This window comes from Lepidochelys kempii, chromosome 9, assembly GCF_965140285.1.
Source record: "Lepidochelys kempii isolate rLepKem1 chromosome 9, rLepKem1.hap1, whole genome shotgun sequence".
NCBI classification, from domain to species: Eukaryota; Metazoa; Chordata; order Testudines; family Cheloniidae; genus Lepidochelys; species Lepidochelys kempii.
In genome coordinates this window covers 37,749,625-37,772,317 of record NC_136388.1, presented here as the reverse complement: position 1 = coordinate 37,772,317, position 22,693 = coordinate 37,749,625, and the positions used below count along the sequence as shown (strand labels likewise).

Here is a 22,693-nt window from a genome sequence, read left to right as displayed (position 1 = left end):
TTAAAAGCTGGGCTAATACTGCAAAATATGCTGTGGGAATATCAATTTAAATTTTTAACAAATACCCTTTGACTGTGCTTGTGCCCCTTTTGTGTCCATCTTCTGTGAATATTCTAGCAAACGTACTCACTAGAAGGAGTGTTAAAAAAAAAACAGCAAATTTTAAGAAGAATGGTCCAAATCCTCAAAGCTATTTAGGAGTTAGGCCCCTAAATAGCTTTGAACGTCTGGGCCAATATTCACAGAAGGCAAATATCACACTACATTTGTACTGGTGAACAGTCACAGCAGAAAGCTGTAATATTAACACCTACTGTCTGTGGTGAGCTTTTGATCAAGCCCAATGTCCATTCAATACCACTTAATGGCAGGTATCTGATAACGGTAGTCAGGCAGACAGCAGCACTCTTTGCAGATGTGGGGAGAGGACACACCGGCGCAATCCCTTACTCTTATTAAAAGTGCTGTTCAATCTTCAATGTCCATGAGGTGCAGGCAGGACCTTCATTTTTATCGTCCCATCTAAAAGCCACAGTGTGTGACATTCCTTGTTATACTTTCCCCAGACTCAAAGAGCAAAGCAGTCTCATTTTCAGTCTAAATTACTTTAAATTTCAGATAGAGAAAAACAAACAGAAAAAACAACACAAAATGGCAACTGGCTCACAGCTGCTCCTGCAAACCCCTCTCAATTTAAAGATACAGCACACAAAACATAAACCAGACTTGTGTTGGATCATATTAAAGAAGTTCTGTATTAAAATCACAAATGAGTTTGATTCCCCATAGTTCAAATTCCAGGGTATTACTAATTAAGAGGTCTCTTGGGTTTTGGTACTGTTTCTTTCCCTCTATGTGTGAAACTTGCAAGCTGCTAATTGCGTTAGTACATTCTAAGATAGAGTCTGTTCTCAAAGCAATTCTTTGTAACAACAACTACTCACACAGAGAGAGACTCAAAGCAATACTCTGCAACAACAGAAACAGCACCCAGAGACTCCCCGCCCTTTTGTTGTATTCATCTCGCTTTGTTAACAATTGTGATTAAAACAGAGATAGAGGATGTATGTGGATGGATGCCTGGTGTGGATAATAACTGAATGATCAGGGAGGTGCCAGCCTAAGAATCCAGTGTCCATCGGCTGAAGAAGGCGTCAAGTGGAAATAACCAGAGGACCCTCCGGAGGGCAGACTGGAATCCACCCAACAGCCTCAAGGGTGGGAGAACCAAAGAACAAGATAACATTGGGCTGCACGGAGCCGTCAGGAATGTGAGATCTGCTGATTGATTCAGCAACAGCATGATGAAGCAATTCCCATAGACTGGCATAGGAAGAAATTCCTATAAAAATGGACTCTAGAAAGTGAGAACTTTGGGGTCTGATTCTGCAAACCAACTTCTAGGAGCATCAGATGAGCATCTGACAAGGCCCTGCTCCCTCCTCATGTCCAGGCCACCTGGCCAGTGGCTTGGCATGAGCAACTTTAAGGCTGGTAACTATGATACCAACCTTGCAGAACCTGTGTGTGTGTGTGTGTGTGTGAATGAATGTGTGAATAAATATGAAATTGAATGGAATGTTATAGCTATAACTAACTGCTTACTATGATTCTTTCTGTATTCTCAATAAATGTGGCATTTTGCCTTTTCCCCTTTAATAAGATCCTGCTGGTTTTTATTTTATTGGTATAACACTGGTAACACCTCTTTTCACTCCTAGAGCTATATATCAACACACTCTCAATGTATTTATATTTTACTATACAGAAATGTGATGATTACTTCTAAACAGTGGTCACAGGCCAGCTAAAGTTATCCTTGGCATTGCCAGGAAGCACTGCTTCTCAAAAAATTGCTAAAATCTGAAGTCTACCCAGTAAAAGAGAGCTACTTATCCAAATGAGCTCTCCCTCTTCTATGCAGCAGAACTTCTAATTCTGGCTCCCTTCAAATTTCTTGCCAGTGGGCAAGAAACAAATGTGAGTTGGTCTAGTTCCAAGTTAGAGTGACTTTCCTTCATTGTCATGGATGGTGTTAGAAACAGGAAGTCTCACTAACCAGTCTATTCCCCAGTCAGCCAGGTTGTTTTAAATTTAAGAATCTCTGTGGAGATTTGGAAGTGTCCCACCTCTCACCTCTGACCACTACATTGGGAAGACCTTGTTTGGGGGGATTTTTTTTATTTTTTTTTTTAAATCTTCAGGCAATGTTTGGCCCCTGATGAACTTTTCTATTATTGACAAATCTTTTCCTGAGGTCAGACTAGGAGAAATGTTTGTGTCATCCATTCTCCATCTCTTTTGAAATAGATATAGCATAAATCCCACCTTCTAACTTTCCTCAGGGAAAGACATGTCAGCCAGGAGGAAAAGAAGTACTTTTAGCTTCTCCAGCCCATTGATTCTCTGAGCATCCCAACAATATTCTGATTTCTTTCCCAAAACTCCAACTGCTTTTCTGTTTGGGAAGTGGGGGTGAGAAATACAGCTGGCAGAGAAAGAGTATAGCTCCCTTCAAAATCATGATTAAGCTTCAGCCACTGGGGAGCCCAAGAATCTGGATCAAGTGAGGAGTATTAGCACCAGCTATTAGGGGGATTTTCACAATACGTAACACAGCTTCCAAGCTCTGGCAGGCTGTGAAGACCATTTTGGCTGGATCAGGCCCTGGCTACAGCCTTTTAAAGTGTAGTTCTCTGAAAAGTGACTGTAAAAATGTCATCTTTTTACTAATCAGACCTGCTCCCTGTTTGTATTCAGAGTCAGGCCTGCTTACTTTACCAACAGAAGTACATTTTTGTTACTATTTTTCATGCTTGTTAACATTGCAGCACTAACACATCTATGGGAAAGTGAGCTGGATTCTATTCTGGTTCCCTCAAACTCAAGAAGTTTTCCATTCCCAAAGCAAAGCCAAATACTAACCTCAGTTACACCTGCTTAGCCCCACTAAAGACATTGTGGTTGCTCAGATGTAAATGAAGGGACAATTTGGTTGCAGAATATTTATGCACACACCACATATATACATGGAGTGAAGAAATAACCAGACAAACAAAATGGCTGCCATGGGCACTCATTTTCCATGTCTACCATGGGAAGTGAGTGACTTGGAAGCCAGCTATATTTTCCTATTCAGTAGATAGGGGCAGGCAGGCAAGGCCTTGGAGAATGAGTTGGGGCTGAACAAACCCTGAATAACCCAGAACAGCATGTGAAATAGCCACTCATACAGCCAGCAACCTGCATGCTCATCAGAAGTGGTGGACAAACAGTTTGCTCTAATGGACTATTTAAAAAGTAGGCCTGCGTTCTACAACATACAGGTCTGAGTCCTATGAATTTGATGGAAAACGAGCATTCCAAATGCAAAATCAAATATCAGGAGCACTTTTTGCCTAATCCTGATTGCAGGGAAGTGGGATCCCATTGATTTCAAAGGGCGCAGGAGCAGACCCTATATACTGCACTTGCATGGGAGTGGACTCAGTGATCTAACATTGCTTTTCCAGTTATAACATTGACTGTATAATACTATAATCTTGAATCACTACGTGCTTGTCTACACTGTCAATTTACAGTACTGCAACTTTCTCGCTCTGGGGTGTGAAAAAACACACCCCTGAGCACAGCAAGTTTCAGCGCTGTAAAGACAGTGCACCGGTGTAGGCAGTGCACCAGTGCCATGCTCCCAGCAGTGGTAGCTACGCCTCTCATGGAGCGGGTTTTTTAGAGCACTAGGAGAGCTCTCTCTCAGCACTCTGCTGTGACTACATAAGCCACATTCAAGCGTTGCCAGTGTAGACTAACCCTAAGTCAGTGAACTGAGTGCACCGGTTCACAAAGGGAGCCTTAGCCTCTAAAACTAAAAACTATTTACCCAGGCTAATGTTTCCCCCTACAGTTACTCACACCTTCTTATCAACTTACAACTTCAATACCCACCTGCTGAAGGGAAGAAACAGACTGACAGAGCCAGATGCATACCCAGAAGTCACCTACTACGGGACAGGCCCAACAAAGAAAATAACAGAACGCCACTAGCCATCACCTTCAGCCCCCAACTGAAACCTCTCCAACGCATCATCAAGGATCTACAACTTATCCTGAAGGACGACCCATCACTCTCACAGATCTTGAGAGACAGGCCTGTCCTTGATTACAGACAGCCCCACAACCTGAAGCAAATACTCACCAGCAACCAAACTCCACGCAACAGAACCACTAACCCAGGAACCTATCCTTACAACAAAGCCCGTTGCCAACTGTGCCCACATATCTATTCAGGGGACACCATCATAGGTCCTAATCACATCAGCCACACTATCAGAGGCTCGTTCACCTGCACATCTACCAATGTGATAGATGCCATCATGTGCCAGCAATGCCCCTCTGCCATGGCCATTGGTCAAATTGGATAGTCTCTACGTAAAAGAATAAATGGACACAAATCAGACGTCAAGAATTATAACATTCAAAAACCAGTTGGAGAACACTTCAATCTCTCTGGTCACTCGATTACAGACCAAAAAGTTGCAATTCTTCAATAAAAAAACTTCAAAAACAGACTCCAACGAGAGACTGCTGAATTGGAATTAATTTGCAAGCTGGATACAATTAACTTAGGCTTGAATAGAGCCTGGGAGTGGATGGGTCATTACACAAAGTAAAACTATTTCCCCTTGTTTATTCCCACCCCTACCCCCCACTGACTTCACTGGAGTAACTCCTGATTTTGATAGGTTAAGTGAGATCAGTATTGTGCACTGAGGGTTTTGCAAATTTTCCCAAGAATCCACAAAGTTGATCTAGGACAAACTGACTGTTTTTCTTAGTGAAAATGGGGAAATGGCAAGTCAGACATTAATGTTAGCTAAACTCTTGCCATTTTTCTCTTTTTCTCAGAGTCCTTCCTTTGCTAAAAATATTGAGTCGAGAACCACAAGATACTTTGCTCTCCATGAAACCCGTGGAAACATGACTTCCATCTCAGATGGTCAATAGCATGATTTTTTTCCCCCTCACTAAACTCTATTGGTAAGTTTGCAACAACCATCACTGAGCTTTTGCTACCTGGTTGATTCTTATGACCGGGTCCTGGCTACCTGAGAGACTTCAACTCTTAGAACAGCAGCTCAAATAAAACTAACAGCCTGGGGATTTAAATGGGCAGGGGCTACTGGAAGGACATTTTCAATTAAGTGTTTTCCAACTATGGAATCACTCCCTACATCTAACAGCGCCTGAGTCAGTTGACCTTGCTGCAAGGCCTGCCTACTTTTATTCCAACCTTTCTCTGAATAATTGATTGAGGATACGGAGAGTGATGCGTGAGAGTAATTCTGATGGGTTATGGAGGGGGGTTAAGTCTGATTTGGTTAAATTAAGAATTTGATTTAACTGGGGTATGTAACAATAGAAAGGTGCATTTTAATAAAGTGGAGTAATTAACTAATGAGCTAGGAGAACTGGAGCAGTTACTGGTTTTCTGGGTTATGCATATGGGCCAAATCCTACTTAACTTGGCATATATATGTTCTTACAGGCAAGAGTAAGGTGAAAGGGATTTGACTGATGTTGCATAAACTTTCTGGACACTGAAATGTCAGCTGAAGATTGTTTAGTCCTCACATAATACAAATCACTCTGATGATCTATGTGGTAGTATGGCTGATAAAGAAATTTCTACATAGCCATTTTTGGTTTGGACTTCCAAGATGAGCCACATGATGGATATATAAATCTTTAAGAAAGACCCGTATATGGACTCAGGCATGATATAAACATTGGCAATGTTTGGCAGAAATTCTACTCCAAGACAGATATCCACTAAAATTTTAAAAAATCATAATGTGGAATACATGTGACTCTTCTTATCATGCAGAGATCCACTGAAAGGTACAGGTTAAAAATTCTGATTTTTCAAGGAACTTTTGTCCACAAATATTTTTTAAGAATCTTAACTATCAGACTGGAGCAAAATATCTTCAGAAGTAGCCAGTTATTTGTGAAGAGTACATAGATTGTTATTTTATCAAGAGATTTGCAGATCAAACAAATACAAATATTTATTTAAGAAAGACAGTAGGTAAAGTGCTGATTTTAAAAAATCTCTATTTTATAGATTTTATATAGCTGGATGTATATTGCTGTAATATCTCAGCACCGTCCATGTAAAATCAATAGCAATGTCCCTAGCAGTATCTAATCTATCTATCTTTTCATACCATGCTCACCACCATTGTATCTAAAGTTAAAGTCCCAGTGTAATCAGTGGAACCAGTGTAATCATGGGACCAAGATCTGGCTTTCAGACTCTGCATTTTAGTTGAAACTCCATATCATAATTGTACATCTGTAAAAGAGCCCTAAACTGCATATACTATATATGCTGTATTTGCATATTGAGGATGGGGTGGCATGCATTTCATAATACAGGTTTATGTTCTGCTGCTGAGAATTGTTTCAAGGGCTAAATCCTTTTCACATGTCTTATCGTATTAGGTTTGCCCCATAGTTTTGAGAAGGGGCAATACATTCATCCTCACTAATGCAAATGAGAATCACCTACAAAATCATCATAATGAAACCACATATTAAAAAATAGTGCACGAATTGTTGCATTATTCTTATAGTTAGGGCCCAGTCCCACCATGCGCTGAGTTTCCTAAATTCCCATTGCCTTCAATGGAAGTTTTGGTCTCGCCCAGCACCCCCTGCAATGAGCCAGTGTTTAGTGTAAACAATAACCTCTCTTTTCTTTTCTTTTCTTTTCTTTCTTCCTTTAAACTATCACCAACAGCAAGATTAGATTAAATGAAACCAAATTAATTAAAACTCAATGAAATATTAAGCATCTTAGTACTCCAAAATTACATTGCATTTTATAATACAATATATACATTCACATAACCTAAATATTTAATTATAAATATAAAATCCACAAAATTGTAAAATATATATATATATATATAATGCACATATCCTCAGACCATATTAAATAAAGAATCCATTCAGTTTCACATCTCACCAAGACAATTTGATCATTAATCGACGGAGGTTTTAGAAGGAAAGAAGGATTTTCCAAGACAGATAAATTGAAATGATCCTGCTTTGATCTCTATGGTTAAGAATCAGTTACAATAGCAGATGAACAACAAGGGGCAGAGCTACTGGCCTTTTTATGGGTAACAAAGGTATCAGCAAACAACTACTTAATCAATATTTGGCCAGAGACACTGAAAACTTCCTTTTCAGATTTTAATTCCTAGTTGTAAAACAACTGTAGAGCAACCAGCGAGATAAGACATAAAACTGACTACTTAATTGCCTTTTTACTGTCATGTTAGTTATATATGTACATTCTTAATAGTTCTTGAATCTTTATTTACCAGAATAAATAAATGACCTCCCATAGACTGCATCGAAGTCCAACTAACTAAATATTCTCAGCACATGAAACAGTTTAACTGTAATATGTCCACGGTGATTTTATTTTAATTTCATTATGCGTCACTTTTTCTCTAGTAACGTGATTTAAACAGAATTAGTTTAACAGCATGGGGCAGCAGTACTTCAGGGCAAATGAAGTAAAATTATGCACCACGTTGCACTAAACAAAGTCTTGCGGTGAGTTATGTTACTGTACATCACTTTTATTAGCAAGAGATCCCTGCATTTTGGGAACTTTTGGAAGCATACAAAACTTTTATTCATTTATTTTGTTCTTTCTCTCCCCTTACATAGCATTTCAAGTGATTTTTATATGGAGAAATTCACATTGACTACACTGGTCTGATTTATTATGTTGTGTTTCACTCAATTTCTTCTTAAATTAACCAGAGAACACTTTGTAGTTCTGCTTCATTTCCCAGTACAGTTTTATTACTTAACCCTGGGGACTCTCAATAATCTATCATGATCAACTTTATGTATTCTCCCCTTCCAAATACATATCCCCATTCTTATCAATAAATGCATCTTATCAATAAATACAAAACTAAACCTTCCTCCAGCAAATATTAGATAACAAATTCACTTATTTCAATTGATACAACAGAAATTACCATTTTAAATCGCCCAAAAATGATCTTCTAAGGTTTTCATCATCTTAGATTTTTTTGTAAATTTGAATTTATCTCTGACTAAACTTACAAAATCTTATCTTCCCAACTGATATCACTTTGGCTAACGCAGTGCCAGAAATCCTTAGCTTCAGAGAGAAATTTGCCCGAATAATGAGTTCAGGATTAGACCCCCCCCATTATCATTTAGCCCTCAACAGGACAAAAGAAATCGAGGACTCAGTCCTGCAAGCAGTAACCTATGTGAGTAACTTTATGCACATGAGTAGGCCCTTTGAATGGGATGTCTAGTTACTCAAATATGACAGGTTTCAGAGTAGCAGACGTGTTAGTCTGTATTCGCAAAAAGAAAAGGAGGACTTGTGGCACCTTAGAGACTAACAAATTTATTTGAGCATAAGCTTTTGTGAGCTACAGCTCACTTCATCGGATGCATTTTCCATTTTCCTTCCATTTTCATTAGATGAGCTACAGCTCACTTCATCTGATGCATTTTCCATTTTCCTTTTCAAATATGACAACGTTTGAAGGATTGAGGTGTTAGGGCCCAATCTTGTAAACCTTTACTATGTCCTGAACCCAAGGATTTCACAGGGAGCTAAGAGTGCTCAGCACCTTCAAAGTTGGGTTCAAAAGGAGCCCAATTCATACTGAGGCAAAACTCCCATTAAAGTCAAAGATTTTGAAAGCAATATCTGCATGGTGTTTGCCAACAGACAGAGTAAGAATTTTATGAGCAAAATCCTGGCCACGCTGAAATCAATGGGAGTTAAGCCATGGAGTTCAGTGACTCCAGAATGTTACCCTATAAGTCTAGTCAAATATTAATTCAGAAGTAGAGAGTAGTCAAAACAGATAACATCTTTAATAAAAAAAAAAAAAAGAAAGAAAGAAAAGGAGTACTTGTGGCACCTTAGAGACTAACCAATTTATTAGAGCATAAGCTTTCGTGAGCTACAGCTCACTTCCTCAGATGCATATCGTGGAAACTGCAGCAGGCTTTATATATACACAGAGAATATGAAACAATATCTATTCCCACCCCACTGTCCTGCTGGTAATAGCTTATCTAAAGTGATCATCAGGTGGGCCATCAGCTATTACCAGCAGGACAGTGGGGTGGGAATAGATATTGTTTCATATTCTCTGTGTATATATAAAGCCTGCTGCAGTTTCCACGATATGCATCCGATGAAGTGAGCTGTAGCTCACGAAAGCTTATGCTCTAATAAATTGGTTAGTCTCTAAGGTGCCACAAGTACTCCTTTTCTTTTTGCGAATACAGACTAACACGGCTGTTACTCTGAAACATCTTTAATAGTTTCCTTGCATGATTTGAAATGTCAGTTTTTGTCATATAAATTGAAATGCATGAATCTGTGATCTAATATTTGCTAAGGGAAGTTTGGTCTTGTTTTAAATTTATTTACTGGGAAGAGTTGGAATCGGGCCCTTTTAAGTTAAGGAGGTTACTTTTTTAAGACCACAAAACAAAATAAAACCATCGTTAATCAAATCTTAGGCTATGTCTACATTAGAGACCTTGCAGCAGCACAGCTGTACTGATGCAGCTGTGCGTCTGTAAGATCTCCCACGTATGCCGGCGGGAGAGAGCTCTCGTTGACATCATTTAGTCACCCTCAATGAGCAGCAGCAGGTAGGTCGGCAGGAGAGCCTCTCTCGCTGACATAGAGTTGTCCACACCGGCACTTCTGTCGGTGTAAATTATGTCACTCAGAGGGGTGTTTTCTTCATATCCCTGAGCGACATAAGTTTTACCAACAGAAGTGCTAGTGTGGACATAGCCTTAGTTTCAAAAAAGGGAGGTGTCATTCCTCTGTGTGTATATCAGAGGCCCTGTTGCTAAATGGAATCATTTTCCCTCTTGTTTGGGGTGTTGATAGCATTATTGTCTATATGGCACTACTGGTGTGCAATGAGTAAAACATCTAACACTCCTTGAAAATGTTTCTTGCCTTAATCGACCTTCAAGATAGTAATCTAAGGGCCTGATACTGTGAGGTGTGGAGCACCCTCAATTCTCCCTGAAGCCAGTGGTAGTTGGGGGTGCTCAATACCACTCTGGAAATGCTCAGCAACACCTTCTTGGATTAGACCCTAACTTATTTGTAGGTTCAATAATAGGTGCAATCTTATCTGGGATTTATTTGTTCTGTTTGTACAGCACCTAGCACAATGGGGTCCTGGTCCATGACAGGGCATGCTAGGCACTATCACTATAAAAATAATAAATAGTGATATTAATATTAAATCCTGCAGTCCTTACTCACTTGTTTGTCACGAAAATTTCCCTGCTTTTTTGTCTATTTCAACTGTTTGAGTACAGTAACTCCATTCTAATTACACAAGTTTAATTCTTAGAGATACTAGTAATAAAATACTTGAAAGTACTTTTAAGAAATTATAGATTCAATAAAATCCTTGCTCTCAATCACAGAGTCATCTCATTTAATTCCATATCTGATATTTTTTTACTAGGAACATTTAGAACAACTACCCTTATTAGAACGCCGTAAGACAAAATTTGTGGTCTTACTATTGAATTGCATATAGCACGTGTATTGCTTACAGTGGAACAAATAAAACATGTCCCTTGTTTTAGAGAAAATATGGTTTGGTGGCAGACATACACAGAACATATATAGTGCTTGTCAGCTGAAGATCACAAATGTTTTACAAAAGTGGGTAAGTGTACTTAGCCCTGTTCTCTAAATAGGAAAACTGCACCAAAAAGAGATGGTACACCCCGGGTCACACAGCCATGAATAGAAACTACTCTGCTTCTTTCCAGTCCCATGCTCTAACCACTGGACCAACATCATCCCCACAATGAAGAAATGAATGGAGATACACAGATTGATATTTGGTTCCTGTACATCAACCCTCTTCTTTGGGAAATTAATCAGATTAATTAAACAGACTAAAAATATCCTCCTGAAGGTTATCTAGCAACCAAAATTAATCCATCTTGGAGCTCATCTAGCCTATGCTACCCTTTAGATCATGTGTAACCACTTCAAAGCTCATGCATCAAGTCAGTAATTGTAACATTGCATCTAAATATTTAAGCTAGAGGCTGGTAGTCGCGTGTCCCATCTACAGTCAGCATCTGTCCTCTAATTCCATTACAGTACAAAGCAAAAATGTTTCCCAAAACTCACAAACAGGAAAAGCATCATACGGCTATAGAAGCAGCAACAGCTTCGGCTTTCTAGTTACTGAGTGGGGCTTTTGTGTTAAGATCTTTCTTTTCTTTAAACTCCCCCCACAAAAAGAGGGGTGGTGGCAGAAATTGCACTAATGTGAGCCTCAGGCCAAAAAAGAAAAAAGAAAAAAAAAGTGTGGGGGGGGGGAAGAGGAGGAGAGTTTGATCCAAGATGAAAGTAAGAAGGAAATAAAGGAGGCAATTTAGTCTGCTGCAGCCTGAATTGCTCACTCAGAGAAGCCAAGGGTAGGGATGACTAGGGCTCTTTGGAATAGTGCGCATGACTGGGGAAGAATCCATTGTGACCATGCCTGGGGCCAATTCCACTGGGTAGGAGAACAGAGGGTCCCATTTAAGCACTAAGCAGACTGTGTCACCCAGTGCAGCAGCAGCAGCCGTGTCTCCCAACCAGCACAACCCTGCTCCTGATCCAGCACTGAGAAAGGCTGAGAAAGAACTCTATGCTGCTGCACCCATCAGTTGAACTTTAAAACCACCTAACTTTCACTCACAAAACAACAGCCATCTCATGAAGTAGGGAGCCATCAAATTAGCCAACACAGCGTTTCACACATAGATTAAAAGGTGCATGCAACTCCCCCTTATAAATCAGTTTTTCCAAAAATATAATGTATAAAGGCACATAAAAGTTTCTCTTCAAAGCTCCTTATTTATGGACTAAGCCTTTATTCGAAGTATATAATATGCCTACATGCATATAATATATAATATCTATACCATCTATATCTATACCAATCTACATCTATATACCTATATCGATCTCTCAAAATACATTAGTATCAAGTGTTACATATAATTGGCCTAGACAACAGAAAGCTTGGGGGGACTTGAGCCCCCTCAAAATTTAGGGATTGCATTAATAAATAAAAGAAACACTGAAACAGAAGGTCATTTATCTCACTTTACTTAAAGTAGACAAATTTACAAAACTACTGATTAAAGATGTATTCAACAGCTATTATTTTATTATTTTTAACTCTAGCCCTTCCCCCCAGTAAAAAGTTGCCTAACCCTTTGTATATTTAGAAGAAGATATAGCTATGTCAACCATAAAATCATAGGACAGGAAGGGCCCTCGAGAGGCCATCTAGTCCAGTCCCCTGCATGCATGGTAGGACTAAGTATTAATGTAGGGGGTTGGGGGGCAGTCAAGATCTAAGTATCTATAATCGAAATAGAAATAGAGCTAGATATAGATATGATTTATTTCTATATTACAGATTTGAGTTTATGTTACGATTATTTATGTGGTGTTTACATCTATGTGATAAATATAGTATATCACATGGCTTGGCCATTTGTCAAGCACTTTTGCGCACTTTATCAGCGCTCTTCCTCTCGTCCAACTCTCCCAGGGCTACTTCTAACATCACAAATCTCTGAGCAGCTTTAAACAGCTGCCATCAAAACCAAAACATTGTTTCTTTCTTTCCTTCAAATGAGGAATTCCCTCCCCCTCCAGAAATCATACAAGACTGAGGTGCAAAATGGATCAGAGATGAGCTAAAAGTCTGATATCTTCTAACTGAACAGAGTGCTAGCTTTGGAAAGGGGAGATTGCTAGCTCTCCAGAGGGAAGCATCATTTGTTTGCAGCTCTATTATAGGTAATTCTAAAGGTTTCTGGAGATTATTAGTCAGGTTTTTTTTCTCTCTGAATCCTGCACTTATGGTATTAAGGTAACCTGGCTCTGTGGGGCCAGGGCTATGAAAAATAATAATAGCATTGTATAAAACTCTTCAAAACATTCCTAAAAGAGTTCCCCCCACCCTGCAAAGTACATACCACTACCATACAGAATATATGATGGTGTGGTGCAGTGGTAAGCTTTGATTGGCACTTGTTTGTGACAACCCATATAAATCACATGCGACTTCACCATTTGTGAACAACAAACCCAGCCCAAACTCATGACAATAAACCCTATAACCCATACCACCATGTATTCTCTATCTAGACCTCTGTATGAGAACAAGTCCTGCTTTCCTTATTCACAGTCCTCAGATTTAAGTCAATGGGATACCTTCAAGCATGACCCTGCAGCACTGAAGTTACTGGGAGCTTTAGCAATTACTTCAATGGGAGCAGAATCAGGCTATGTGAATATAGAGAGTGGGATCTGATGATGTTTTTAACCTTAAATACAGATTCTGGGTGAAATCATTGCCCTGCTGATATCAGTGAGTTTTGAAACAGAATCTTGATTACTGGCTGGATATGTAAAGGAGCAGTGCATTTTAAATTATATTCTCCAAAAAATGCTCTCTATAATACCCTGCCCGCACTAATATTTGTGCTAACAAATCTCTTCTTGATCTCACCCTTTCCAGCATCTCTGCCACTCCTAAAATAATATTAAGTGGCAGAAGGACACAAAGGAGGATGGGAGGATGACTTATTGTAATGAAGAGTTTCATTTCCATGTGATAACCAACTCTTACCAGGAACTTAAGAGACACATTTTAAAAGCCCTGATCCTGCAAAGAGTTGTGTGGCGTTGACTTCCAGTAAAGCCCTTGTACCCAATCCTGCACCATTTAAATTAACGGGAGTTTTGCCATCAGCTTCGTTGGTAGTAGGCACCATGGGTCATTAATTTCAGTGGCAGCTCAAGGAGTTCAGAGTTCAATACCTTTCAAGAGGCAAGCAGCACCATCTGAGCATCAAGCCTTTCTACCCAAATAATCTAAGAGAACTTCACTTTTAAAAATATCAGTATTAAATATTGACAGTAATGACAACAGCACTGGCAGTGGGGATTTATTTTCCCAAAAGATCCCTCCATTTCCTTTGAGATCCAGGTTGTTAGTACTCCCTGAGTCTGTGAAATATCACTGAAACTTTGGCCCAGGCCAATACTGGGGCTAAAGCCTAAGCTTCAAGCAGCAGAGAGGGAAAGAGCACCAAAAGAATTTTGAGCTAGAGTTGAGTTGTGGGGTTTTGTTTTTTTAATCAAATGGTGATCTCCATCCATGTAATAGTTGCTGCTGACTGGATCAGGGATACTAGCGAGGCTTCCTGTTTTATCTTTTGTTTAATATTAGTGCTCAGCCAGCTAAGATAAACTCTCTGGACATATTTGCCCAGATTTTCAAAAATGACGAGTGATTTGGGGAACTTCCATTTTGGTGTGCCCAATTTGAGCCACACTGAAGATTTTCAAAAGTGTGTGGCACTTTCTGAAAAGTAGGCACCTTTAAAGTGTCTCAAGCTGGGCACTCAAAGCCCCAAGCCACCCAAAACAGACAGGTTTTTTTTCAAAATCTTGGACACTGATTTTAGCCATTGCTTGCCCAATCCCTGCCTGAAGGAATTACTAGGTAAAATTCTGCACTCTCCATTATAAAGGAAGTTCAAATGGTCCCTTCTGGCCTTAAAATGTATGAATTCCCTAGTATTTTTGGTGTGTATGTATGTACACAGAGAGAGAGAGAAGATGAAGCTTCCCTGAAAGCCCTAGTAACACTGAGTTAGAGTCTAGTTTAGGGGTTTTTTGTTTTGTTTTTACAATACAGAGGGATACTATAGCTTTAAAGAATAGCAGTTGTCCTTCTTGAATGGCAGTCGGCATCTCTAGATGTCTAGAAAGACTAGAAACATTTTGTAGGTGAAAATAGCCACTTTTTCCACGGTGGAGAGTCCATAAAACTGCTCGAAGCATCAGCTATTGGGGCTCATTGAATAATTCATCCCTCATTGCAAGCCCATAATGTCTTTTCTCGGCCTTTTGTGGGGCTGTTTTCTCTTCTTTTCTCCTTGAATTATAAAAAGGTTGCCTTCTTTTGTTCACATCAAGCTGCTGCTAGCTGAAGCTTTGTCTGTGCAAAGCTAAAGTGTGAGTTTCAATGGACTCTCCCCTCTTTGTTTTCCAAGTTCATCTCCAAGTGTAGATTGTGTATAGAAGGCCTTCTTTGTAAAAGCTGGAAAAGTTGTACAAATGTTTGACCAGCTCATTTGGTACTTTTGTCTCCTCTTCTTCAGCGCCTATGCATGTGCAGAACAAGCTCTGGAGGAGGAGTGCTAGGACCTTCTAGCAACAAGTCCCACAGCACTGGCAACAGACTCTCTATCTCCCTACCAAGCCCAGGCCTGGAATACTAGGCACAACAACAACAACCTGCAGAGAGTTGTATCATTTTCCTCTTTCTTGTTCAGGTTTCGATTTCATTGCATCTACTTCCCAGCACCTCACACAGGCTTTTCAGGAGGCAATAATAAAAACCTAGCCTTGAAATACATGCAAACCTCAAGCCACTGAGCTGGGTTTCTATTTTTCTCCAGCTCAAATTGCTATTTATTTTTAGACTTCTTGTTTGGTTGGGTTTTATTTTGAAGAAGACTCTTTTCTTTCCTCCCTATGTTCTCCTAGTGCCTAACTTCCAATTCCCAGGAACCAGAACTATTTCAAATGATTCACAACAATAGCGGGCTAGAACTGAGAAAATTTTCAGCAGCATGCAAAACTGCCCTAGAAGGAAATTCTCTGCCTGAGATGGACTTGGAAATTACAAGAACTCTTGGTTTTATTCTCGCAGGGTCCGATCCTGCCAGGTTTATTCAAGCAAAAACTCCCTCACTTGAAGCCAATGAGCCAGAGCAAAGATTGCAGGCTGGGGCCCCAAATCAAGAGACTCGCTCCCCTTTGAAAAGTGATTTCAATGTGAATGATGAAAGTCACAATAGCGGTTCGGTTGAAGAACGGGCAGGGGCTGGGTTTGACCTACTGGCCACAAGATTGCACACCCCGAATATACTTTTTCTTTTACACCAAGCCCCCAAAACGAGCCACTTCGATCAGAGAAAGCGCCGCCTCCCGCGGCCAGCCAGAGTACCTGGCCAAGCGTGGGAAAGCTGAACGCCAGCGCTAACTCGGGGCCCGGTGACTTTAGCCCCTCACGCTGCGCTCTGCACCGTGCGATTAGGACATATCTGTAACGGGGGGCTGTCTCTGCGATCTCCTTCCCGGGATTGTTTAAAGTTTCCCTTGCTGCTGAAAATCCCAAACAAAGGAACCAACTCTCTCTCCCTACCTCCGACTCCCTCTTGAATATGAACTGCACCAATCCGTTAATTTAAAGCGGCCGTTGGATGGGATTTAAAATCGCGTGGGATTTCGATTTGCACGTGGGAATTTCCCTTTGGGCTTTGGAGAACTTGCGCTAATCAGGATTGGGCTCGTGTGCACCTGTCTCTTGCGCGCCCTCTAACATGATCCTTGCAGAGTCCGGGGTCGGTGAAACGCAACTAAGGCTAGGGGCCATGTGCAGCGTGGACACGACTCCTATGGGCATGGGGGTGGAGGGCGGGGGGAAGCAATGAAAGGAAAAGCAACACAGGTGGGCTCGGAGCTTCTCCTCTACAAGTGCATCGCCTGCCTTCCTGGGGACCCTCAGCAGGCTGCGAGCCTGGGGAGCAAAGGATGCCTGGAGAGAAGCGGCCCCCCTTTGATCTCGCTGCCATCTGCAGAAAGGTGCCAGCAGCTCTCACGCCTAAGGCCAGCTTTTACCACCACCACGAGAAGGCCTCGTAAAACCCCTAGCCGGGCCCGGACCAGCCACTTCCGACACACTTTCTCCGAAGCCACCAGCCTCTAATGAGAGCGAGAGACTAACCCGGCCGGGACAACAAACAGGGGCGAGATAACCTACAGATCTGACCTCCCGGCGAACAAGGTTCCCAGGGTCAAGAGGGAAACAAAGAGCGCACGTGAACCCCGCTCCATTGGGCTGGGTTTAATGACACCTCAAGCAGGCACCTGCCTTCAGCGCTGCCGGACCGGGCCCCCTCCCCAGCACTAACATGTGTGCGCCTCGCCCCACGTCCTTCCCTGGCTGCCAAGGAGCAAAGCCCGATCCGGAAGCTGCAAACAAGATCCCCACTTCGCTCAGCGTCTGGGGGGAGCGATTGGCTTTACCTCGTTCGCTGAGGATCCCATCAATGCTATGCTTGGTCTTCTTGTCACTCTCTTCCGCTTCTTTCCTTTCCAGTTCGGCCTCCTCCTCTTCTCCTTTCCCGAATTTACTTCTCAGAATGCGGCTGATGGAGCTCACTTCAAGGAAAAACGAAGAGCCGTAAAGCAGCGGCGCTTTGCTGGCTTTAAAACAACCTCTCGCTCTGGGGACCTCGGCAGTGACTGCCCCTCCGCTGCACCCTCATCCCTGGAGAACTGCTGCCCCGACACCAGCGTACATCCAGAGACGTGCTGGCTTGATCCTGGGCAATTCAGCCCACTGCGGTGCATTGATTTTTTACATCCCCCCTGGTTAAATTCAGGGGCTTCACTGCCTGTGAGGTTAGTGTCTATAAATCCTTATCTTCCCGATGGGTTTTTTTTAAGGGGTGGAACATATACTGCAAGATATTTTTGTTTTCTCCAAGCTAGTAAAGTCTGCTGACCAGAAAGCATTACAAGGGAAATTACAACAAAATGACCCAGAGAGCAAACTATTTAGGAGGCCTCAGACTGCAGGGTTTCGATTTCCACGCCGGAATACTTGCCTATTGTAACAAAACCAAGCAAGAAAACAAGCCAGAGGAGAAAAGAAAAGCAGCCTTGGTTCATTTATTTGTTTCCAGATTCCAATCTGCAAAACAAACCCATGCTCTGAACTATCTCCTTGGCACAAGCTGGGGAGGGCGGGGGGGGGGGGTAAAGGAATGCAGTTGCTTCTTAATTAAAAACAAACTGCCCCACACCAGTGTAGAAATCCGCCCCGGGATTCAGATGTTTAACTTGTACCCGCGGTTAATGCCGATCGTTTTATGAAGTTAGGAAAGTGCCTAGGCCGGACCGCTTGTCGCCTCTTGCAAACAGCACAGGGGCAGCTACTGGGTTCTAGCTTTAGATTCCCTTTCAGAAATGATGCTCATCACTGAACGCTTTCCTCCATCCTCTGCCTGCAGTAGACCCACGGGATACACAGCTTGCCCAACCGCCCACCCCAAACACACGCTTTGCATAAGAACCCAGATCTCATACCCCTAGGGGGGATGATGTCTGTTTATTAAATATTTGATGGCTCTGGAAGACGACTCTGGATAAAGGTGACCTCTCCATATGGCATCAATCAATAGCGCGCGAGTGGCTGTGCTGAGCCCGCTGAACGGAAATAGGAATAGACCCCAGTACCTGAGGGAACCGTGTTTCGATCGCAGACCCCGTCTTTGAGCAGTTTGTCCCGGATCTCCCAGCTGAACATGCCGGCATTCTCCCTCTTGTATTCCTCGATTTTCTTCTCAACATCCGGCGTTGTCACCTGCTTTAATACAAAAACCGGGCGGACACCAAGTTTGTACAGTTTGGATTTAATGCAGAAGGATCACAGCAAGACGCGAAGGTTAAATTCTGCCGCGTGAATCCGGAGTAACTCCTTTAACCTGACTGGAGTCGCTCCGGATTTACATCCCGTTATAATTAAGGGCACGTTATAATTAAGGGCCTTTGGAAAGCCTCTCATAATTATCAACGTCCTTCTGCTTTTAAAACTGGCTCAGGACTGCCAGATACATACAACGACCCCGATCCTGTAGTCCCCAGAACGGCAAAATTCCCTAAGAAGTCCATTAGGGTTGCACTCGCATGAGAATTGAAGGATCGGGCCCATAGTAATCAAAACCTAAAGTGATGTAGTAATAACTTTTGTGTATCTGTACAGAGGGTGGTGAGCAAAGAAATGTCCACAGAGAAGATGAAAATGGCAGTAAACGTATTGTCAGTGACAGTGTAATGATCGGGAAAAGAGATTAAACTGTGCTAAAGTATAACTCAAACTACAAATACAGACCCAACCTCGGACATTTAGGAACAACAGAAAATAAGTCTAATAACAACAATGTAGATTTTTCTAAATATCATAAACAAACACTGACAAACGCACTGTTCTGAAGTTTTGCTCGGATGTCCTAAACAACGAAAATAACGTTCAATTAAAAACCCTGCAAGAAATAATTTTCCAGATAATACGCCTGTAAAATAGATAAAGTAATTTATTCTAATGTTTGGTATAAAAGTTTAATAATCCCAGCTTTAAAGGAGCAGCAAAGGAGAAAGAAAGAAAGAAAGAAAAGTTTTTTGGCGGGGATATATGTAATAATACAAACAAGTTAACAATCGCCCAAGGATCTATATTTGCCTGTATACACACTCTTTGGGTGTATGTATGTGTAAATATAAGTAGCGTTTGGGCAGACAACTAGGATATTAGCTGGAGATACATTGATAGAGCTGTACAGCAGCATGCTAAAAACCCACTCCAGAATATAGGACCCGATCCTGTAAACTCTCCCGCCCGCTAGTAATCCTGACTCAATGGCTAGACCAACTGACTCCACCTGGACTGCTTGCATGCTCCATCTTGAAAGTGCTCAACCCCTAAGAAGCTCCCATAGGTTTTGGTGGTGGGTATGTAGGGACCATTCGGAGGTGAATAAGAGCTTGCAGGATCGGGCCTTATTTCTTTGATTCATTTCCGAAGTTTTAAAAATATTTTATGGGACAGAGAAGTTCTAGAAATAGGGTGGGGAGGAGGCGGGGGGGTTACACACAACACTTTGCATGCGAGTGTGTGTGTGCATCTCCATGCACACACTGTGTGGAGGAGTGTGTTGATTTCGAAGGTGTTTACATGGGCACAGGCAATTACGCAGCCGCTGATTATATTTTGTCTCTTGCATTAAATACAGCAGACTCTTTCTCCCCAGATGCTGCAGCCTGTAAATCCTTAGTCAGAACCAGGCTTGTGTGAGGTTTACTAGCCCCAGTAAGGCTTTGTCCAAATGAGCATCCTTCCCCAATCCACAGCAAAAGCGCAGCGTGCCCTCCTGCCTCCCCCGGGCCTATCCTGCAAGGGGCTGAGCTTCAGCTCTCACTGAAATCGACGGGAGGGGAAGAGGCTCAGCACCTAGCAGGGCCAGGCCCTAAACATAGTCACCACTGCCTTGCTGATCTCCTCACCTTGGGCTTGCTGCCCCCGATGGCCCCCGGCCGGATGGAGCCAGTCTCCTGGTACCTGCAGAGGATTTTGGAGACGCAGCCGTGGGACACGCGCAGCTGGCGAGAGATGACACAGGGCCTGATCCCGTGATGGGCCATCTCCACTATCTTGTGTCGGATATGGTTGGGCAAAGGCCTGCCATTAATAAAAACTCCACCGAGCTGATTGACTCTGCCCTGGCCTAAAGGAGTAGACACTAGAAAGGAGGGGGAAATGGAGTTACTTGTTGGGTGTGTTTTCAAGTCAACCCGACTTTCTCTGTGCGCGCACACTCCCCTATCCACATACACACAAACATGTACATGAGTTCATCCGCTCCCATCCTTGCGCCAGTTTAGTACTAGGTTGCCTGGCTGGACAGATCTGTGATAGTTAGAAACCCTGGGAGTGCCTGACAGATGAGTGTCAACAGGTTAAATAATGTTTCAGACTTATCAACAGAGCGTCTTCAGAGAAGGGAAATATTACGTGCTAGTGGGAACCTATTTCCAGAAGCAACTTCAGGAGCCAGATGACACATCTTATTCGCATGTTAGTTACATAGGTACCACTCGGCCCCTCCAGTCAGAGGGGGAACTGAGAGCCCTGACCATTTCGGGGTTTTGTGAATCCATCCATCTAATCTATCTGTAAAACAGACTGCAGGAGAAAACCAGAGTAAAATTTTCACCTGTTACACTCCATCATTTACTGTTGGAAAGACTTTTATTACCTGCTTTAATTAGCCGCTACTAATGGGCTCCTGGTAGAAGTGAAAAGGGGGGGAAATATAAAACTTCAAGAAGAATCTTTTAAAGGGTTTGGACTGTGTAATTCCAACATGTTTCTTGTTATTATTCTTCCGTGACTCTAAAATTGGGTCCGTGGTGTCTCTTTTTCTTTTCGTTTAACCCCTCATCGCTCGCCCCTGGAACCGTTTTTACAGAAACGTTAATAAGGAACAAAAGTTTAAGAGACTCTACTCCAGGAGGATAGGGGAAGTGAACTGATGTCTAAAAGTCCGTTTCAATTTTTTGAAGTATTGCCGTCCTTAAATTTGCTGAGAATCGGAAGAGATTTAGAGCCGGATATTGCAGTCCTTATTCAGGCTAACTTCCCATTGGTATCAGTGGGAGTTTTGTCTGAGTAAGGGGTGCAGGATCGGGTCCCAAGATTAAGACGACAGAACCCCTGACAATCAACGGGATCTCCCCCCAAAGTTGTTCTGGGGCTCTAATTTGCAATGCTGCCTTCTTCAAAGCAGAATCCGTGGAGAACGTTAATACAAATAATGCATGTTATATGTGTGTGCATAAATTGTGAGGGAGTCCTTCTGTGCACTCACTTTTCCATGTTGTTAAAGAGGTTTTTTCTTGCTCTAACCTTGTGCAGTTGCAGTTCTAATTTATGTTTTAATCTAAGTAACTAGTGCACAGCATTGGATGAAAAAAAATGTTTTTCAACAACACACACACGAGTTTGAACACCCCTTCCCCCCCACAGGTTTGAACACACACACACACACAGAGACACACACGGGTTTGAAAATTCATCATACAGCTAGAGAGCATTCCTACCTTCTAATGGAAATCCGCTGCGAGGGTAGTTCTGCCCGGGAGCTGGTCGCATCATTCTTGGGACAGCTCCTGCTAGAGTTGTCATGTTGTATACAGCTTTACTTTAATATTATATCCAGGAGAATGCTGATATACGAGAGATCAGCTCTGGTAATAGATCCCACTGAAAAAGGAAAAGTCCTGGAAAAAAGGGATGGGGAAGTTGGGGGGGGGGGGCTTGCTCTCCCTTTGTCAATAAGACGTGGTATCCCAAAGCAAAGGGGAGAGAGAGACAAAAAGGAGAAAGGGAAACAAAGTTTGGGGCGAGGAAGGGAAACTTGCATACAAGTCGCAGGAAAGAGCTCGGGCGGCTGCTGGCCACTGTGTGAAGATGAGCGCACTTTGATATGAAAAGGGGGAGGGGGTGCCAGGAATGATTTCTTCCTGTTGTTGATACAGAGTGAAAGGAACTCCGCTCTGGAGTATTTATTAGTTCTTTCCCCCAAAGCTACATCAGGATCTCTGAGCTGCGATTGGCCAGCAGGGAGACTGTCCCGTCTGGAGAAGACAGGAGCTGATTGGGTGAAATCTGCAACTTTCTCTTCTCATCATTACAATCGAGGCCTCAATCTAGGAGTGTGACCCAGGCATTGCCTCTTCCCTTGATAAAGTGTCCTTTCATAGAATGGCTGGACAGGAGAAAATGCAGAAGCAGGGGAGAAAGCAGCCTTCAGTGGGGAAACTCTTCATTCCTTTTACAACTGTCTTGGCACAATGCCACTTGAAGGAGATTACAATAAGGAAGCAACCAGACACTTGCATTTCTTGAAGTCG

At 42.2% G+C, this 22,693-nt stretch overlaps 1 protein-coding gene across 3 annotated transcripts in view; it reads right to left on the bottom strand.

Annotated features, from left to right (window-relative positions):
- PAX3 (paired box 3) overlaps positions 1 to 22,303 on the bottom strand; it is a 122,142-nt gene extending 99,839 nt beyond the window's left edge. Inside the window, exons 1-4 of one of the 3 annotated variants that reach the window (XM_073359957.1) lie at positions 21,881 to 22,303; positions 20,285 to 20,520; positions 18,461 to 18,590; positions 17,246 to 17,380 (exon numbers count right to left, since the gene is read on the bottom strand). In XM_073359957.1, coding sequence (XP_073216058.1) covers positions 17,246 to 17,380; positions 18,461 to 18,590; positions 20,285 to 20,520; positions 21,881 to 21,965 — 586 coding nt within the window. In that variant the 5' untranslated portion in view covers positions 21,966 to 22,303. The remainder of the gene's footprint in view (positions 1 to 17,245; positions 17,381 to 18,460; positions 18,591 to 20,284; positions 20,521 to 21,880) is intronic. The other 2 variants (XM_073359958.1, XM_073359959.1) reach the window with 2 other exon arrangements.
- Between the last annotated feature and the right edge of the window lie 390 nt (positions 22,304 to 22,693).